This window comes from Salvelinus fontinalis, chromosome 2 (assembly GCF_029448725.1).
Source record: "Salvelinus fontinalis isolate EN_2023a chromosome 2, ASM2944872v1, whole genome shotgun sequence".
Classification (NCBI taxonomy): Eukaryota; Metazoa; Chordata; class Actinopteri; order Salmoniformes; family Salmonidae; genus Salvelinus; species Salvelinus fontinalis.
In genome coordinates, this window is record NC_074666.1 from 46,354,319 (window position 1) to 46,370,878 (window position 16,560).

The following is a 16,560-nucleotide window of genomic DNA, read 5'->3' on the forward strand; positions in this document are numbered from 1 at the left end:
GCACTTGGCGGTTCAGTTCTGTGAGTTTGTGTGGCCTGCCACTGTTTGGCTGAGCCTTTTGCTGTTCCTAGACATTTCCACTTCACAATAACAGCACTTACAATTGAAGGGGGCAGGGCAGATATTTTACAAACTGACTTGTTGGAAAGGTGGCATCCTATGACTGCCATATTGAAAGTCACTAAGCTCTTCAGTAAGGCCATTCTACTGCCAATGTTTGTCTATAGAGATTGCGTGGCTGTGCTTGATTTTATACACCTGTCGGCAACGGGTGTGGCTGAAATGGCCGAATCCACTAATTTTGAAGGGATGTCCACATACTTTTGTAACATTACCTGTGTCAGTATTTACCATCACTCATTGCATTTGAAAAATCAGGGTAATTGACTTCTAAATCATTAGCAAAATCATGTTTTTGGTGGGTGAAATACAGCTTTGCATGGAAAACATAATTCTATAGTTTTCCCAAAATTATTTTTTTGCTGTGGAGACTCATCCAACGGACGAATAAGTAAAAATACTTAGTTTTTTGGGATATCTGTACTTTACTATTTATTTTTGACAACTTTTATTTAACCACATTCCTAAAGAAAATAATGTACTTTTTGCTCCATACATTTTCCTTGACACCCAAAAGCACCCGTTGAATTTTGAATGCTTAGCAGGTCAGGAAAATTGCCTAAATCACACATTTATCAAGATAACATCCCTGCTGCCCCTGATCTCACTAAACACATACTTTGTTTTTAAGTGATGCCTGAGTGTTGGAGCATGCCCCTGGCTATCTGGGAATGTAAAAAATAAAAGACGATGCTATCTGGTGTGCTTTTTTATAAGGAATTTGAAATGATTTATACTTTTACTTTTGATATTTAAGTATATTTAAAACCAAATACTTTTTGATTAACTCAAGTAGTATTTTACTGGGTGACTTTCCTTTTTTGAGCCATTCTCTATGATGGTATCTTTACTTTTATACCCACTGAGTGTTCGTGGCGTTACAAGTGGATTAATTGATACAATTGCCAATAGGCAGGCAGTGTATCACATTGTAGAAGTTATTCAAGCTACAAAATGGCAGCTGCGTCCGAGCCACTGTATCGCAGACTTTCCATGTATTTATTTGGGGCTAAATTGCTTAACTATGGAAGAATGTGAAACTTCACATCTTCATCAGTGCCTAAATTATCACTGAAGGATCATTCCGCGCGCATACTCTTTACATTAGTAATTTTACTTTTTACCGCAAAGACCTCTGGGCTGCTATTTTCTTTTTCGCGGTGAATTGTGGGCAATCATTGGTCCTCCGAGCTTTTCGAGTCTGCTGCTCCACCATTGGAAAAGATGGCTGCCTCGGCTCCATCAGCGGGTTTCTCCTCCGATTTGTGCCCAAGCTACGCCGTGATATGCTCTTTTCTAGAGCGTTATGGAGCTTTGCTGGATCTACCGGAGCTCACATTCCCGCAGTTGGAGAGATATCTCCAAGACACATCTTCAGGTATAGTTTGAAAAGCGCGAACTGCTGTAGGGACGTGCGACTCCACACCATTGCATAGTGTTCTGTGTCGTTTGTCCCAGCTAGCTAGTTGTTATTGTGTATACAAACGTTACAAACGTTTTATATGCATTTTTGCTGTCCCAAATTCATACTAAAGATCCCGGGTGAGTCAGATACTTTGTTTTTGCACTGTTTAACTCCGAACTTTTCAAAGACTGAAAGGCTTCGGTGAAATTTGCTGATTTTAAAGGATTGAATTTATTTTCCAGCCTTTATCTACCATAGACCGAATTGCACGATATCACATCCTACAGAAACTGCTTTGAGTTTTTGCACAAAGATTAATTGCTGTTAACAATTATGAAAGTATGGGGCACACATGTTCTTCGCGTTATGACGTATGTTGTGAAAAGGACAATTGTCCATTTGTATTTACCGTTAAGTAATATTTTAGTTGTGGTTCGCTCGCGCTGTATTGCGCACGCGCACACCTGGTCTTCCTACTCAATGGACTCCTTAAGTAATTAGGTTCCAATTAGCTTGTATAGTAGCCACAAAGTCCAAATTGTCAACAAATCTTAATGGTTAGGTTTAAAATAAAAAATGTATGATTTTGATGCATGAAATAAAAAACATATTTGGGGCCGAATAGTGATTTGGAGGTCCCAGGCAGAGGCCTGTTCGCCCCCAATTGTTTTTATTTATAGTGAAGAGTAATTTATCTGTAAAAATGTGCTACCTTTTAATGTGCCATGAACATGAACCAGTCACTTTTTGAAGTGATTTGATGAGAGAGACATTTTTACCATAGTACATTAATCCCAAAATAATTCTAGCATCTGAACCGCCAACTTTCCTTCAATTCACAAGTGGCTGAAACTATCTCATTGGAGAAAGCATCAATGATCGAAACAGCGCCTCTGTCTTACTGTATGTAGCCCATGTATCTGATGCCAAAATCTTTTTGGGCAGACCGCATCAGATATAGTGTCTATAGAAAGTCTATTAATTCATTTTATTGTTACAAAGTGGAATTAAAATGGATTTAATTGTATTTTGTCAACAATCTACACATTACTGTCTAAGAACAATTCTCTATATTTTTTTAAGGATTAATGAATAAAATAAATTATATACCTTGATTAGATAAGTACTCACCCCCCTAAGTCAGTACATGGTAGAAACACCTTTGGCAGCAATTACAGCTGTAAGTCTTCTTGGGTAAGAAATTCACTATGTACTAAACAACCAAAGATTTCAACACTAAAAGCTGGTTTATACTACGGGTCTGTTCGTAAATTTAATCTGGAGTGCCAGAGGGTGCTCTGGGTGTAAATAAACTGTTGTCAGATTGTTCATTCGTAAATTGAGTGTTTCGCTCTGAGGGCACACTGGATGCTCTGGCTGAAAAGTAGGGTTGATCCAAGCGTTCTGACCTAACAGCAGTCAAGCACCCAAGCTAACTGGCTAACGTTGGCTAGCTTGCTAGCTAAACTCAGCAAAAATAGAAACGTCCCTTTTTCAGGACCCTGTCTTTCAAAGATAATTCCTAAAATTCCAAATAACTTCAGATCTTCATTGTAAAGGGTTTAAACACTGTTTTCCATGCTTGTTCAATGAACCATAAACAATTAACCTCACTAGGATATGTGGGACGGTAGCGTCCCACCTCGTCAACAGCCAGTGAAACTGCAGGGCGCCAAATTCAAAACAACAGAAATCCCATCATTTAAATTACTCAAACATACAAGTATTTTACACCATTTTAAAGATACACTTGTTGTAAATCCAGCCAACATGTCCGATTTCAAAAAGGTTTTACAATGAAAGCAAACCAAACGATTATGTTAGGTTAGAGCCAAGTCACAGAAAAAGACAGCCATTTTTCCAGACAAAGAGAGGAGTAACAAAAAGCAGAAATAGAGATAAAATTAATCACTAACCTTTGATTATCTTCATCAGATGACACTCATAGGGCTTCATGTTACACAATGCATGCATGTTTTGTTTGATAAAGTTAATATTTATAACAAAAAATCTGAGTTTACATTGGCGCGTTACATTCACTAGTTCCAAAAACATAAAGTGATTTTGCATAGCCACGTCGTTTCAACAGAAATACTCATCATAAATGTAGATGATAATACAAGTTATACACATGGAATTATAGATATACCTCTCCTTAATGCAACCGCTGTGTCAGATTTAAAAAAAAAACTTTGCGTGAAAAGCAAATCATGCTATAATCTGAGACGGCGCTCAGAACAATAGCCAAATTAGCCGCCATGTTGGGGTCAACGGAAACCGGAAAATACATGATAGTTTCCTTACCTTTGATGAACTTCATCAGAATGCAGTCCTAGGAATCCCAGGTCCACAATAAATGCTTGATTTGTTCGATAATGTCCGTATTTATGTCCAATTAGCTACTTTGGTTAGCGCTTTTGGTAAACAATTCCAAAGTAACAAAGCGCGTCCACTATAACGTGACGAAATGTCCAAAAGTTCCGTAACAGTCAGTAGAAACATGTCAAGCGATGTACTGAATCAATCTTTAGAATGTTGTTAACATACATCTTGAATAACGTTCCAACCGGAGAATTTGATTGACTTCAGAAGAGCGGTGGAACGGAGGTCCTCCTCATGTGAATGCGCATGTGAAAGCATGGTCAGCTCGTGGCAGTGATTACTAATTCCTGTCTCCTTCGGCCCCCCTTCACATTAGTCATCAGACAAAGTTCTATTGACTGTTGACATCTAGTGGAAGCCGTAGGAAGTGAAAACTCATCAACATCTCGCTGTAATTTCAATGAGAGCTTGGTTGAAAATCTGACACCTCAGAAAAAATTCAAACAGGAAGTGGAACTTCTCAGGTTTTTGCCTGCCATATGAGTTCTGTTATACCTTGAGCTGTTTCTACAACTTGATTGGAGTCCACTTGTGGTAAATTCAATTGATTGGACATGATTTGGAAAGGCACACACCTGTCTATGTAAGGTCCCACAGTTGACACTGCATCTCAGAGCAAAAACCAAGCCATGAGGTCGAAGGAATTGTCCATAGAGCGTCGAGGCACATCTGGAGAAGGGTACCAAAAATGTCTGCAGCATTGAAGGTCCCCAAGAACATACTGGCCTCCCTTATTCTCAAATGGAAGAAGTTTGGAACCACCTAGACTCTTCCTAGAGTTGGCTGCCCGGCCAAACTGAGCATTTGGAGAGAAGGGCCTTGGTCAAGGAGGTGAACAATAACCTGATGGTCACTCTGACAGAGCTCTAGAGCTCCTCTGTGGAGATGGTAAAATGTTCCAGAAGGACATCCATCTCTGCAGCACTCCACCCATCAGGCCTTAATGGTAGAGTGGCCAGACGGAAGCTACTCCTCAGTAAAAGGCACATGACATCCCGCATGCAGTTGCCAAAACACACCTAAAGACACTGACCATGAGAAATAAGATTCTCTGGTCTGATGAAACCAAGATTGCACTCTATGTATGGCCTGAATGCCAAGCGTCACGTCTGGAGGAAACCTGACACCATCCCAATGGTGAAGCATGGTGGTGGCAGCATCATGCTGTAAGGATGTTTTTCAGTGTCAGGGACTGGGAGACTAGTCAGGATCGATGGAAAGATGAACGGAGCAGAGTGCTCAGGACCTCAGACTGGGGTGTTGGTTCACCTTCCAACAGGACAATGACTCTAAGCACACAGCCAAGACAACGCAGGAGTTGCTTCTGGAGAAGTCTGAGTGGGCCAGCCAGAGCCCAGATTTGAACCTGATCGTACATCTCTGGATAGACCTGAAAATAGCTGTGTCGCAACGCTCCCCATCCAATCTGACAGAGCTTAAGAGGGTTTCCAGAGAAGAATGGGAGCCCAAAAAATAAGTTTTTGCTTTGTCAATATGGGGTATTGTGTGTAGATTTGATGAGGGGGGGGCAACAATCAGTAAAAAAAAAAAAAAAAGGCTGTAATATTACAAAATGTGGAAAGTCAAGGGGTCTGAATACTTTCCGGTACTGTATTTGTTGTCTTAATGGAAAAGGTGTTACAGGCTTTCGTTTTTCATTTATATTTAGAGGTTGGATGTTAGCACGTTGGGCACACTGATTTGGTGTCACCTCGTTAGTCAGTATGTTACACCCGTGCTGACTTGTCATCTCGTTAGTCAGATGTGATGTTTTAAGAGTTGCTGGCCCAGTGCTCCAGTTGGTTTGAGAGATGTGGAGGGTTAATACTTTTTTTTAGTTGGGTCTCCCTATTTCATTTATTTAAAAAAATATATATATATATGATCTTCCTTCCTGTTTTTTTGTTTGTTTTGCTCTACTTATTGGTTTGCTTTGTCTTCAAGTTTGGTGTAGGTTTTAATTTTGTTTGCCTTTTCTTGGGCAAGTATAGTGGGTTCTCTTGGTGGGTGTTGTCACGATCGTGTGGAGGATTGACGGACCAAAACGCAGCATTTGGAAAATAAGCCATCTCCTTTTATTTTTTAGAAGAAGGCAAAACGAAAACAAAACACTTACGAACTTAACCAAAACAATAAACGACCGTGAAGCTAATAAAACGTAGTGCACACACATGCTACAAACATATAACATAGACAATTACCCACATCAAACGAAAGCCTATGGCTACCTTAAATATGGCTCCCAATCAGAGACAATCAGCTGTCTCTAATTGGGAACCCATTCAGGCAACCATAGACTCTCCTAGACAACTACACCCAACATAGACACAGCTAGACACATACACTCAACACAAACCCATACACTACACCCAACACCCCCTTTACCATATAACCACCCAAAACCGATAAAACACAAACATTCCCCATGTCACACCCTGACCTAACTAAAATAATAAAGAAAACAAAGAATACTAAGGCCAGGGCGTGACAGGTGTCTTTTCGGTCCCAGTTGTTGCTAGTCAATTCAGTGGACAACCCCATAAGTTTTTTTCAGAACCCCTCTTAGAACCCAACCTGTTTTTGTTTTGGTTCATGTTAGTGACTCTTTGTTAGTTCGCCATTCTGTTTGAGCAAAACTTTTTGGTTCATTGCTGGGGACGTAACATCTACACACAATACCCCATAATCTCAAAGTGGAATTACGATTTTAGACATATTAATAAAAAATGAAAAGCGGAAATATCTTGACTCAAATGTTGAACCCCTTTGTTATGGCAAGCGTTAAGTTAAATAGTAAAAATGTGCTATGTCAAGTTGCATGGACTCACTCTGTGTGCAATAATAATGTTTAACATACAATTATCTGTAAGGTCCCTCAGTCGAGCAGTGAATTTCAAGCACAGATTCAACTACGAAGACCAGGGAGGGTTTTCAATCCGTCATAACTCATTGGCCGGAGAGGAAGGAAATCGCTCAGTGATTTCATCATTAGGCCAATGGTGACATATAAAACAGAGATTAATGACAGTGATAAGAGAGACATGAGGATGGATCAACAACATTATAGTTACTCCTAATACTAACCTAGACTGAACAAAAATAAATGCAACGTGAAGTGTTGGTGCCATGTTTCATGAGCTGAAATATAAGATCCCAGAAATGTTTCAATCTTTTCAACTTTTGTGCACAAATTGGTTTACATCTGTTAGTGAGCATTTCTCCTTTGCCAAGACAATCCATTCAACTGACAGGTGTAGCATATCAGGAAGCTGATTAAACAGCATGATCATTACAGGTGCACCTTGTGCTGGTGACAAAAGTGCATTTTTGTCACAACGCCACAGATGTCTCAAGTTGAGGTAGCACGCAATTGGCATGCTGACTGCAGGAATATCCACCAGTGCTGTTGCCAGAGAATTGAATGTTCATTTATCTACCAATGTCGTTTTAGAGAATTTGGCAGTGCATCCAACCGGCCTCACAACCGCAGACCATGTGTAACGGCGCCAGCCCAGGACATCCACATCTGGCTTCTTCACCTGCGGGATTGTCTGAGACCAGCCACCTGGACAGTTGGTGAAACTGGGTTTGCACAACTGAAGATTTCTGCATAAACTGTCAGAAACCTTCTCAGGGAAGCTCATCTGTATGCTCGTCATCCCCACCAGGGTCTTGACCTGAGTGCAGTTCGGCTTCGTAACCGACTTCAGTGGGAAAATGCTCATCTTCGATGGTCACTGGCATGCTGGAGAAGTGTGCTCTTCGTGGATTAATTCTGGTTTCAACTGTACCGGGCAGATGGCAGACAGTGGCGTCGTGTGGGTGAGCGGTTTGTTGATGTCAATATTGTAAACCCCACCATGGGGCACTCTGTTATGGTATGGGCAGGCATAAGCTATGGACAACTAACATGAATTGCATTTTATTGATGGAAATTTGAATGCGCAAAGAAACCGTGCCCGAGATCCAATGCACGACAATGGGCCTCATTCATTCACCCCAATCACCTAATGTTTCAGCATGATAATGCACAGCCCAATTTCGCATGGATCTGTACACATTTCCTGCAAGCTGAAAATGTCCCAGTTCTTCCATGGCCTGCATACTCACCAGACATCTCACCAATTAAGCTTGTTTGGGATGCTCTGGACCAACATGTACGTCAGCATGTTCCAGTTCCCGCCAATATCCAGCAACTTCGCACAGCCATTGAAGAGGAGTGGGACAGCATTCCACAGGCCACAATCAACAGCCTGATCAACTCTGAGAAGATGTCCCGCTGCATGTGGCAAATAGTGATCACAGCAGATACTGACTGGTTTTCTGATCCTCTCCCCTACCTTTTTTTGTTTTTGGTATCTGTGACCAACCAATGCATATCTGTATTCCCACTTGTGAAATCCATAGTTCAGCCAATTGAAGTGAATTATTTCAGCCCTAATGTCCTTATATGAACTGCAACTAAGTAAAATCTTTGAAATTGCATGTTTATATTTTTGTTTAGTTTAAATGACAGAGTGAAAAGAAGGAAGCCTGTACAGAATAAAAATGGTTATCCTTTTTAGATAAAACTATACTAAATATATTCAGGGAACCAAATAATTTATTAAAACATACTGTTTTGCTATGAAGGTCTACATTACAGGGATGCAAACTAGGCACCTTTTAGCAAAATTTCTCAGTTTTGAATCCAAAATAGGTGACCTACGTGATTCGTGTAGATCCGATGAGAAAAGTTTGGTGGGGGGCTTGGATCACTACTGGCTGTAAGCATACGAGTGATTAGCGTTTGGAGCAGTACTGGCTGTATCCAAGGCTCAGCCAATCATTCATATAACAGAATGCAGCACGCCACTGAAGAGACAATCAATTTGCCAATTTCCGCATCACTGCACGCTTTGGAAAGACCGCGGAAGAGTGTAAAGGCCGTTTTCCAGTTACAGCAGCGCGTCCCCTGAACGATAACAAAGAGTTAGGTGAGAAGGTGATGGAGCATACTTCATGAGCTGTAACTGAAAAACAACTGGCATTTGAGATGAGGGAGAAAGTGTGGTGGAACAAGCATGGTTAAGTATCTTGCTAGCTGGATCAAATTCTCCGTTAGTTAGCCAGAGAAATGTTGAACAACATTAGCCAACTTCACTGATCAAGTAAGTGAGTTTATGGTGTGAAACTTAGCTGGCTAATGAAGGCAGACGGCTAACGTTACAACATCAGGTGAAGTAACATTAGTAACCTAACCAATTCGCTATAGTATTAACTGGTATATGACTCCTTGCCGTTCCTCAAGTTATAACGCGTTAGTTGGTTACTGGACCCTGGCAATCTGTGTGAAATGTTAACTAGCTAACAAACCAATTACTATCAGTGAACTTATGTTTTCCCTCAAAAGTATGTGGTTACTTTTCAGAATGAGAGAATTAGGTGAAAATAAGGCATTGCTTGTTCAACAAGTGGATTCAGGGATAACGTGGAGCTGGACCTGGCTTAAGCTGGATGCCACTATCGAGTTGAAAGGAACACCACAAACTTTCCCTCTTTCTCACTTTTTCAATACAGTGGATTAAAAGGGGTATGCCAGGTGTACTCTCTGCCTGAAAGAGATCAATTATGCCAACAAAGGGTATCATGCTCTGCTGGCACGTTGTAGAACAGATGTCCACAGGCAGAACGTAATAATGTGTAGCCCAAAGATATTGCTTTTGTTGAACTTGACAGTAACACTTTTGTGTGTGAGTGAGGGGATGCTCTTTAAAAATACTTTATTTTTTACTCAACGTTATTTCTGCACACATGTAGCCTTGTGCACTTGATCGACGTCTACTGTAGTGGCCACTATAATAGAGAAAATATAGAATGCCTGTTTCATTCTATTTCTACTTTTTTCCCAAGTGCAATATTTCTATAATAAAGGCTGTCATGGTAACTGCAATATTTGTGTATTGTTTTTTCTCAAGACTGGAGTGTCAGTTGCAGTAAAGTCTAGGCAACAAATAACATTGGATTGCTTTCTTAACTTTTTTTAGCTGTTAGTTAGGTTCACTTTAACCTCCCTTATTATTATTTTTACACAGAATGATCATGTAGATCATAATATTTTGTTTAACTTCTTACGGCTGAGATCCCGTTAACGGGATCCATATGACAACAGCCAGTGAAAGTGCAGGGCGCCAAGTTCAAAGCAAATCTCATTAAAATTCCTCAGACATAAGTATTTTACACCATTTTAAAGATAAACTTGTTAATCCCACCACAGTGTCCGATTTTCAAATAGGATTTCGCTTTTCGGCGAAAGCACCACAAACGATTGTTAGCTCAGAGCCAAGTCACAGAAAAACACAGCCATTTTTCCAGCCAAAGAGAGGAGTCACAAGAATCAGAAATAGAGATAAAATTAATCACTAACCTTTGATCTTCATCAGATGACACTCATAGGACTTCATGTCACACAATACATGTATGTTTTGTTCGATAAAGTTCATATTTATATCCAAAAATCTTAGTTTACATTGGCGTGTTATGTTCAGTAATGTTTTGCCTCCAAAACATCTGGTGATTTTGCAGAGAGCCACATCAATTTACAGAAATACTCATAATAAACATTGATGCAAGATACAAGTATTTAACATGGAACTTTAGATAAACTTCTCCTTAATGCAACCGCTGTCAAATTTTTAAAAAACTTTTCGGAAAAAGCACAACATGCTATAATCTGAGTACAGCCCTCAGAGCCCAAATAAGCCATAAAGATATCCGCCATTTTTTTGGAGTCAACAGAAGTCAGAAATAGCATTATAAATATTTACTTACCATTGATGATCTTCATCCGAATGCACTCCCAGGAATCCCAGTTCCACAAGAAATGTTTGTTTTGTTCGATATAGTCCATTTAAGTCCAAATACCTTAATTTTGTTCAGTCCAGTAATCCACATTCATGACGCGCAGTTCAGACAAAGTAAAACAATTCCATTACAGTTCGTAGAAACATATCAAACGATGTATAGAATCAATCTTTAGGATGTTTTTAACATAAATCTTCAATAATGTTTCAACCGGAGAATTCCTTTGTCTTCAGAAATGCGATGGAAAGCAGGTCGCTCTCACTTGAGCGCGCATGTTCAGCTCCTGACAGACACCTGACTCAAAAAGCTCTCCTTCCCTCATTCTTCACAGTAGAAGCATCAAACAAGGTTCTAAAGACTGTTGACATATAGTGGAAGCCTTTAGGAAGTGCAAAATGACCAATATCCCACTGTATATTGGATAGGCAAACCTACATACCTCAGATTTCCCACTAATAATATGCATCTCTGAGCCTGAGTAGTAGGCAGTTTACTCTGGGCATCTTTTCATCCAAGCTACTCAATACTGCCACCCAGCCATAAGAAGTGAATTAGTTAACCTGCATTTCTCCCTAGCAGAGATTTTTTGTAGGTTTCAGTGTAAAAAAAAAGTGTCACCAGTTTGGATCCCTGACATGAACCTTAACCTTTTACGGGGGCAGCCCGACACCGGTACACTTATGACAACATCCAGCTCAAAGTGCAGGGCGCGAAATTCAAAATCTATTTTTTTTTTTATATTTAACTTTCACACATTAACAAGTCCAAGACACCAGATGAAAGGTGCACATCTTGTGAATCAAGCCAACATGTCAGATTTTTTTTAAATGTTTTACAGGGAAGACAAAATATGTAAATCTATTAGCTAACCACGTTAGCAAAAGACACAACTTTTTCTAACTCCATCAGTTTCTTACTCCATCAGGTGCTATCACAAATTCGACCAAATAAAGATATAAATAGCCACTAACCAAGAAACAAATTCATCAGATGACAGTCTGATAACATATTTATTGTATAGCTTATGTTTTGTTGGAAAAATTTGCATATTTCATATATAAACCATAGTTTACATTTCGGTGCAATTTCGGATTGTAGCTGAAAGCAGCCATAATATTTACAGACACCAACGTCAAATAGCTAATTACTCATCATAAAACATTTCTGAAATATACATAGTCTGCAGCAATTGAAAGACAGGCATCTTGTGATTCCAAACAATATTTCCGATTTATTAAATGTTTTACAGCGCAAACAAAATGTATCGCTATATTAGCGTAGCTACAATAGACAGAAATAATTGGGCGCCCACGGCCAGTTCACATGCACGACAGATATATGAAATAACATCATAAAATGGGTCTTACCTTTGCTGATCTTTCATCAGAATGTTGAAGAACGTGTCCTCTGTCCAGATGAGTCGTTGTTTCGATTCAGAATGGCAAATGTCCCTCTTCAATTAGCATTGGCACTAGCCGAGTGGCATAAATTTCTCCAACGTAAACACAGTCAGAGGACGGAACACGGCAAAACTCCCCAATAAAGTTTCAATAATCTGATTAAACTATATTGAAAAAACATACATTACGATGATATGGTCACATGTATCAAAAAAAATTCGAGCCGGAGACGTTAGCCGTTCGTTACCAAGGCAAAACAGAAGTCAATCCCACTTCCTTCAGAGTACCGGAAGTGGACGGTCACGTCAAAGAAATAGGTTTTTTTCCACCACAGACCAAGATTTGAGTAGGAGGCCGTTTGAAATGGGCACGATTTCACTGGCTACTCAACACTTTGCCTTGCAGCCATAAGAAGTTAACAACACTGTGTAGGGTAGCACCATGGTGCAGCTGGAGGACAGCTAGTTTCTGTCTGTCCTCTGGGTACATTCATTTTAATCCAAAACCGAGTAGGCTCTTGGTTCCTTCCCCCTTCAATAGACTTACACAGTAATTATGACAACTTCCAGAGGACGTCCTCCAACCTATCAGAGCTCTTGCAGCCTGAACTGTTGTCCACCCCGTTAAAGGATCAGAGAATGCGCATAAGCTACAGCTGGCTAGCACTGCAGTTCATCAAAAGTGGTGAGTAGTTGACTCCGAGCGAGACAATAGTTGAACAGTTTTGAAAAAATATTAACTTATTGAAAAATGAAGGAGCAGCAAGAGGGGGAGATAGCTAAATTGATCTTATTTAGCCTACTCAAACACCCGGCTCAGAGAGGGATGCCATGTTAGCTAGCTGTCTATAGATGTCTAATACTGGAACTCTTTCAAGTTAAGGTAATCTTTTGGTTGTATTAATTTATTGCCACCGGGCCTGCCGGTGTAACTGCTAAATGGCTTGCTGATGGTACACTGTACTGCTTGATTGTAGCGGGTTTACTAACATGTCAGTTCTAGTAGCTATGTTGACTATGATGTTCACTAATATGGTGACAACAATGTAGGCTGTGTGCAGCGATTATGATATGAAGATTTGGCTTGGAAAGTATTTTATTTTGCCTGGTCACAGACAACTGATGTTTTGCACTGAAGTCCCCAAGCATAGGGAAAAGGTGAGAGCGCGTAGATGCGAGAAGGAATACAAAGAGCATAGTGATCATGCTGTTTGTATGTGGCTGCTATGTAAGTAAACAGTGTTTGCATGTGATCAGGGGTGTATTAATTCGTCCGATTCTTCTGTTGAAAAATGTTTCTTAAACGGGTATAAACATACCTGAATTTGTCCAATAGAAACTCTTGGACTAATCAGCTAGATGTATGCAAGGCCATTTTAAATGGGTCACTGTCTGTCACCTTGATTACTCAAATGTTTCTCTCAACCTGTGCACCTACATTGTAAACTTTAATTCATAGGCTAGGTTGTAGTAACCTCATGATTGTTATAAAGAAAATTTGAGTAAGCTGTAGTAGCCTAAATATGTTGGTGTTATATTGAGCTGGGTGAATGGAATATGAATGACAGTCATCCAATATGTTGTAATAGAAATAAGGCCATGCTCATAAAAACAAAATTGTCCTCCCTCATCTTAAACAATACCGACTGACACTAATTCCAAAACCTGCATTTTGTTTGCAAGAAGGCACGAAAGTTAAACTGCAAAGAATGTGGCAAAGAAGTGAACTTCATGTCCTGAATAGAACGTGTTATGTTTGGGGCACTCAATATTTTAAAGTATGGTGGTTGCTGCATCATGTTATGAGTATTCTTGTCATTGGGAAGGACTACAGAGGTTGTTGTTTTTTAGGATAAAAAAAATGAATAAAGCTAAGAATAGGCAAAATCCTTGATGGGGAAAACCTGTTTGTCTGCTTTCCAACAGACACTGGGAGACCTTTCAGCAGGACAGTAACCTAAAACACAAGGCCAAATCTGTGCTGGAGTTGCCTACCAAGAAGACGGTGAATGTTCATGAGTGGCCTAGTTACAGTTTTTGACTTAAATCGTCTTGAAAATCTATGGCACGACTTGAAAATGGCTGTCTAGCAACGATCAACAACCAACTTGACAGAGCTTGAAAAATGTAAAAAGAATAGTGCAAATATTGTACAATCCAGGTGTGAAAAGCTCTTAGACTTACCGGAAAGACTCACAGCTGTAATCACTGCCAAAGGTGATTCTAACATGTATTTACCTGGAGGTGTGAATACCTATGTAAATTTGATTACTGTATTTCATTTTCAATAGATTTTCTTAATCTAAAAACATGTTTTCTCTTCGTCGTTAGGGGGTATTGTGTGTAGATGTTTGTGTGTGTGTGTGTGGGGTGGGGGGTGTAATACACAGCTCTGGAAAAAATTAAAAGACCACTGCAAAATGATCAGGTTCTCTGGTTTTACTATTTATAGGTATGTGTTTGGGTAAAATGAACATATATATATATATATATATATATATATATATATATATATATATATATATATATATATATATATATATATATATATATATATATATATATATATATATATATATATATATATATTTTTTTTTTCTACAAACTACTGAACACATTTCTCCCAAATTACAAAAACAAGTATTGTCATTTAGAGCATTTATTTGCAGAAAATGACAACTGGTCAAAATAACACAAAATATGCATTATTGTCAGACCTCGAATAATGCGAAGAAAATAAGCTGATATTCATTGTTAAACAACACAATACTAATGATTTAATGTAGGAAGAGTTCAGAAATCAAATTATTGGTGGAATAACCCTGATTTTCAATGACAGCTTTCATTGGGAGAAATGTTTTCAGTAGTTTATAGAAATAAACAAACTTTTCCATTTTACCCCAACACATACCTATAAATAGTAAAACCAGAGAAATGGAGCATTTTGCATTTTGCAGTGGTCTCTTCATTTTTCCCAGAGCTGTATATAATCCTTTATGAATTTAGGCTGTAACACAATGTGGAATAAGTCAAGGGCTATGAATACTTTCAGAAGGCACCGTATATTCGTGCATAAAGGCCTTTTCACCAACATTTCTCACATAATTAATTTTAATGATCCCAACCTGTCTAGTGTATTTTGTTTTATCGACATTTGGAAAGTTTTTACTGACAAATTAGCTGTTTCCATCAGGCCTGTCGTGACTTTGTTTTTTATCCGACATGTACTTTACTCGCTTAAGGTTGGATGGAAACCTGGTTAGAATGTAAGTGGGATTCATATTCAACATACACATGCTATAGCTACAGGTAATGGCCAAAATAATAGAAACACGAGTAAATGAGGGATACAAAGTATATTGAAAGCAGGTGCTTCCACACAGATGTGGTTCCTGTTAATTTAAGCATGGCCTGAGACAGTTTTTTGCATCAACAAAACACCAAATGATGGTGTTTCTTGTGGAAGAATAAAAGCAAGTAACACACTTGTTAAATGTATGCCACTGTGCATTGAAGCTGATCTGGTTCGTAGTGGCCCGATGCCTTGTTTTCTTTATTTTGGCAGTTACCTGTATATATTGGCTTATACATAGGGCCAGTTAACATTTCTTTTCTTAAATTATTATACATTTTTGACTGGTATTTTCAGCATTATCCACTAGGTTTGCTGCAGGTAGAAAATCCTAGGAATTGTTCTTTAATTGACTTTTACTGCCTCAGAAACCCGGATCCGGGATCCCCCCCCACACTGATTAGCATCGCTAGCATAGCGTCACATTTAAATAGTAGCATCTAAATATCATTAAATCACAAGTCCAAGACACCTAATGAAAGATACAGATCTTGTGAATAAAGTCACCATTTCAGATTTTTTTAAATGTTTTACAGGGAAGACCAAATATGTAAATCTATTAGCTAACCATGTTAGTAAAAGACACCCTTTTTCTTTGTCCACCATTTTTTCTCAACACCAGTAGCTATCACCAATTCGGCTAAACTAAGATATTGATAGCCACTAACCAAGACAAAACCTCATCAGATGACAGTCTGATAACATATTTATGGTATAGGATAGGTTTTGTTAGAAAAATGTGCATATTTCAGGTATAAATCATAGTTTGCCATTGCAGCCACCAACACAAATCTCACCAAAGCGACTAGAATTACTACAGAGAGCAACGTGTATGACCAATTTACTCATCATAAAACATTTCATAAAAATAGACAAAGCATAGCAATGGAAAGACACAGATCTTGTGATTTCAGACAATATTTCAGATTTTCTAAGCGTTTTACAGCGAAAACACAATAAATCGATAAGTTAGCATACCACATGTGCAAACGTCACCCCAGCATGAATTCAAGCCAAAGGGAGCGATATCGTTATCATCGCCAAAAGATATAAATTTTT

General features: G+C 39.0%; 1 protein-coding gene across 1 annotated transcript in view; it reads left to right on the plus strand.

Annotated features, from left to right (window-relative positions):
• Nucleotides 1–1,298: 1,298 nt before the first annotated feature.
• LOC129819759 (remodeling and spacing factor 1-like) overlaps nt 1,299–16,560 on the plus strand; it is a 46,978-nt gene continuing 31,716 nt past the window's right edge. The window contains exon 1 of the mRNA XM_055876332.1: nt 1,299–1,498. Coding sequence (XP_055732307.1) covers nt 1,345–1,498 — 154 coding nt within the window. The 5' untranslated portion in view covers nt 1,299–1,344. The remainder of the gene's footprint in view (nt 1,499–16,560) is intronic.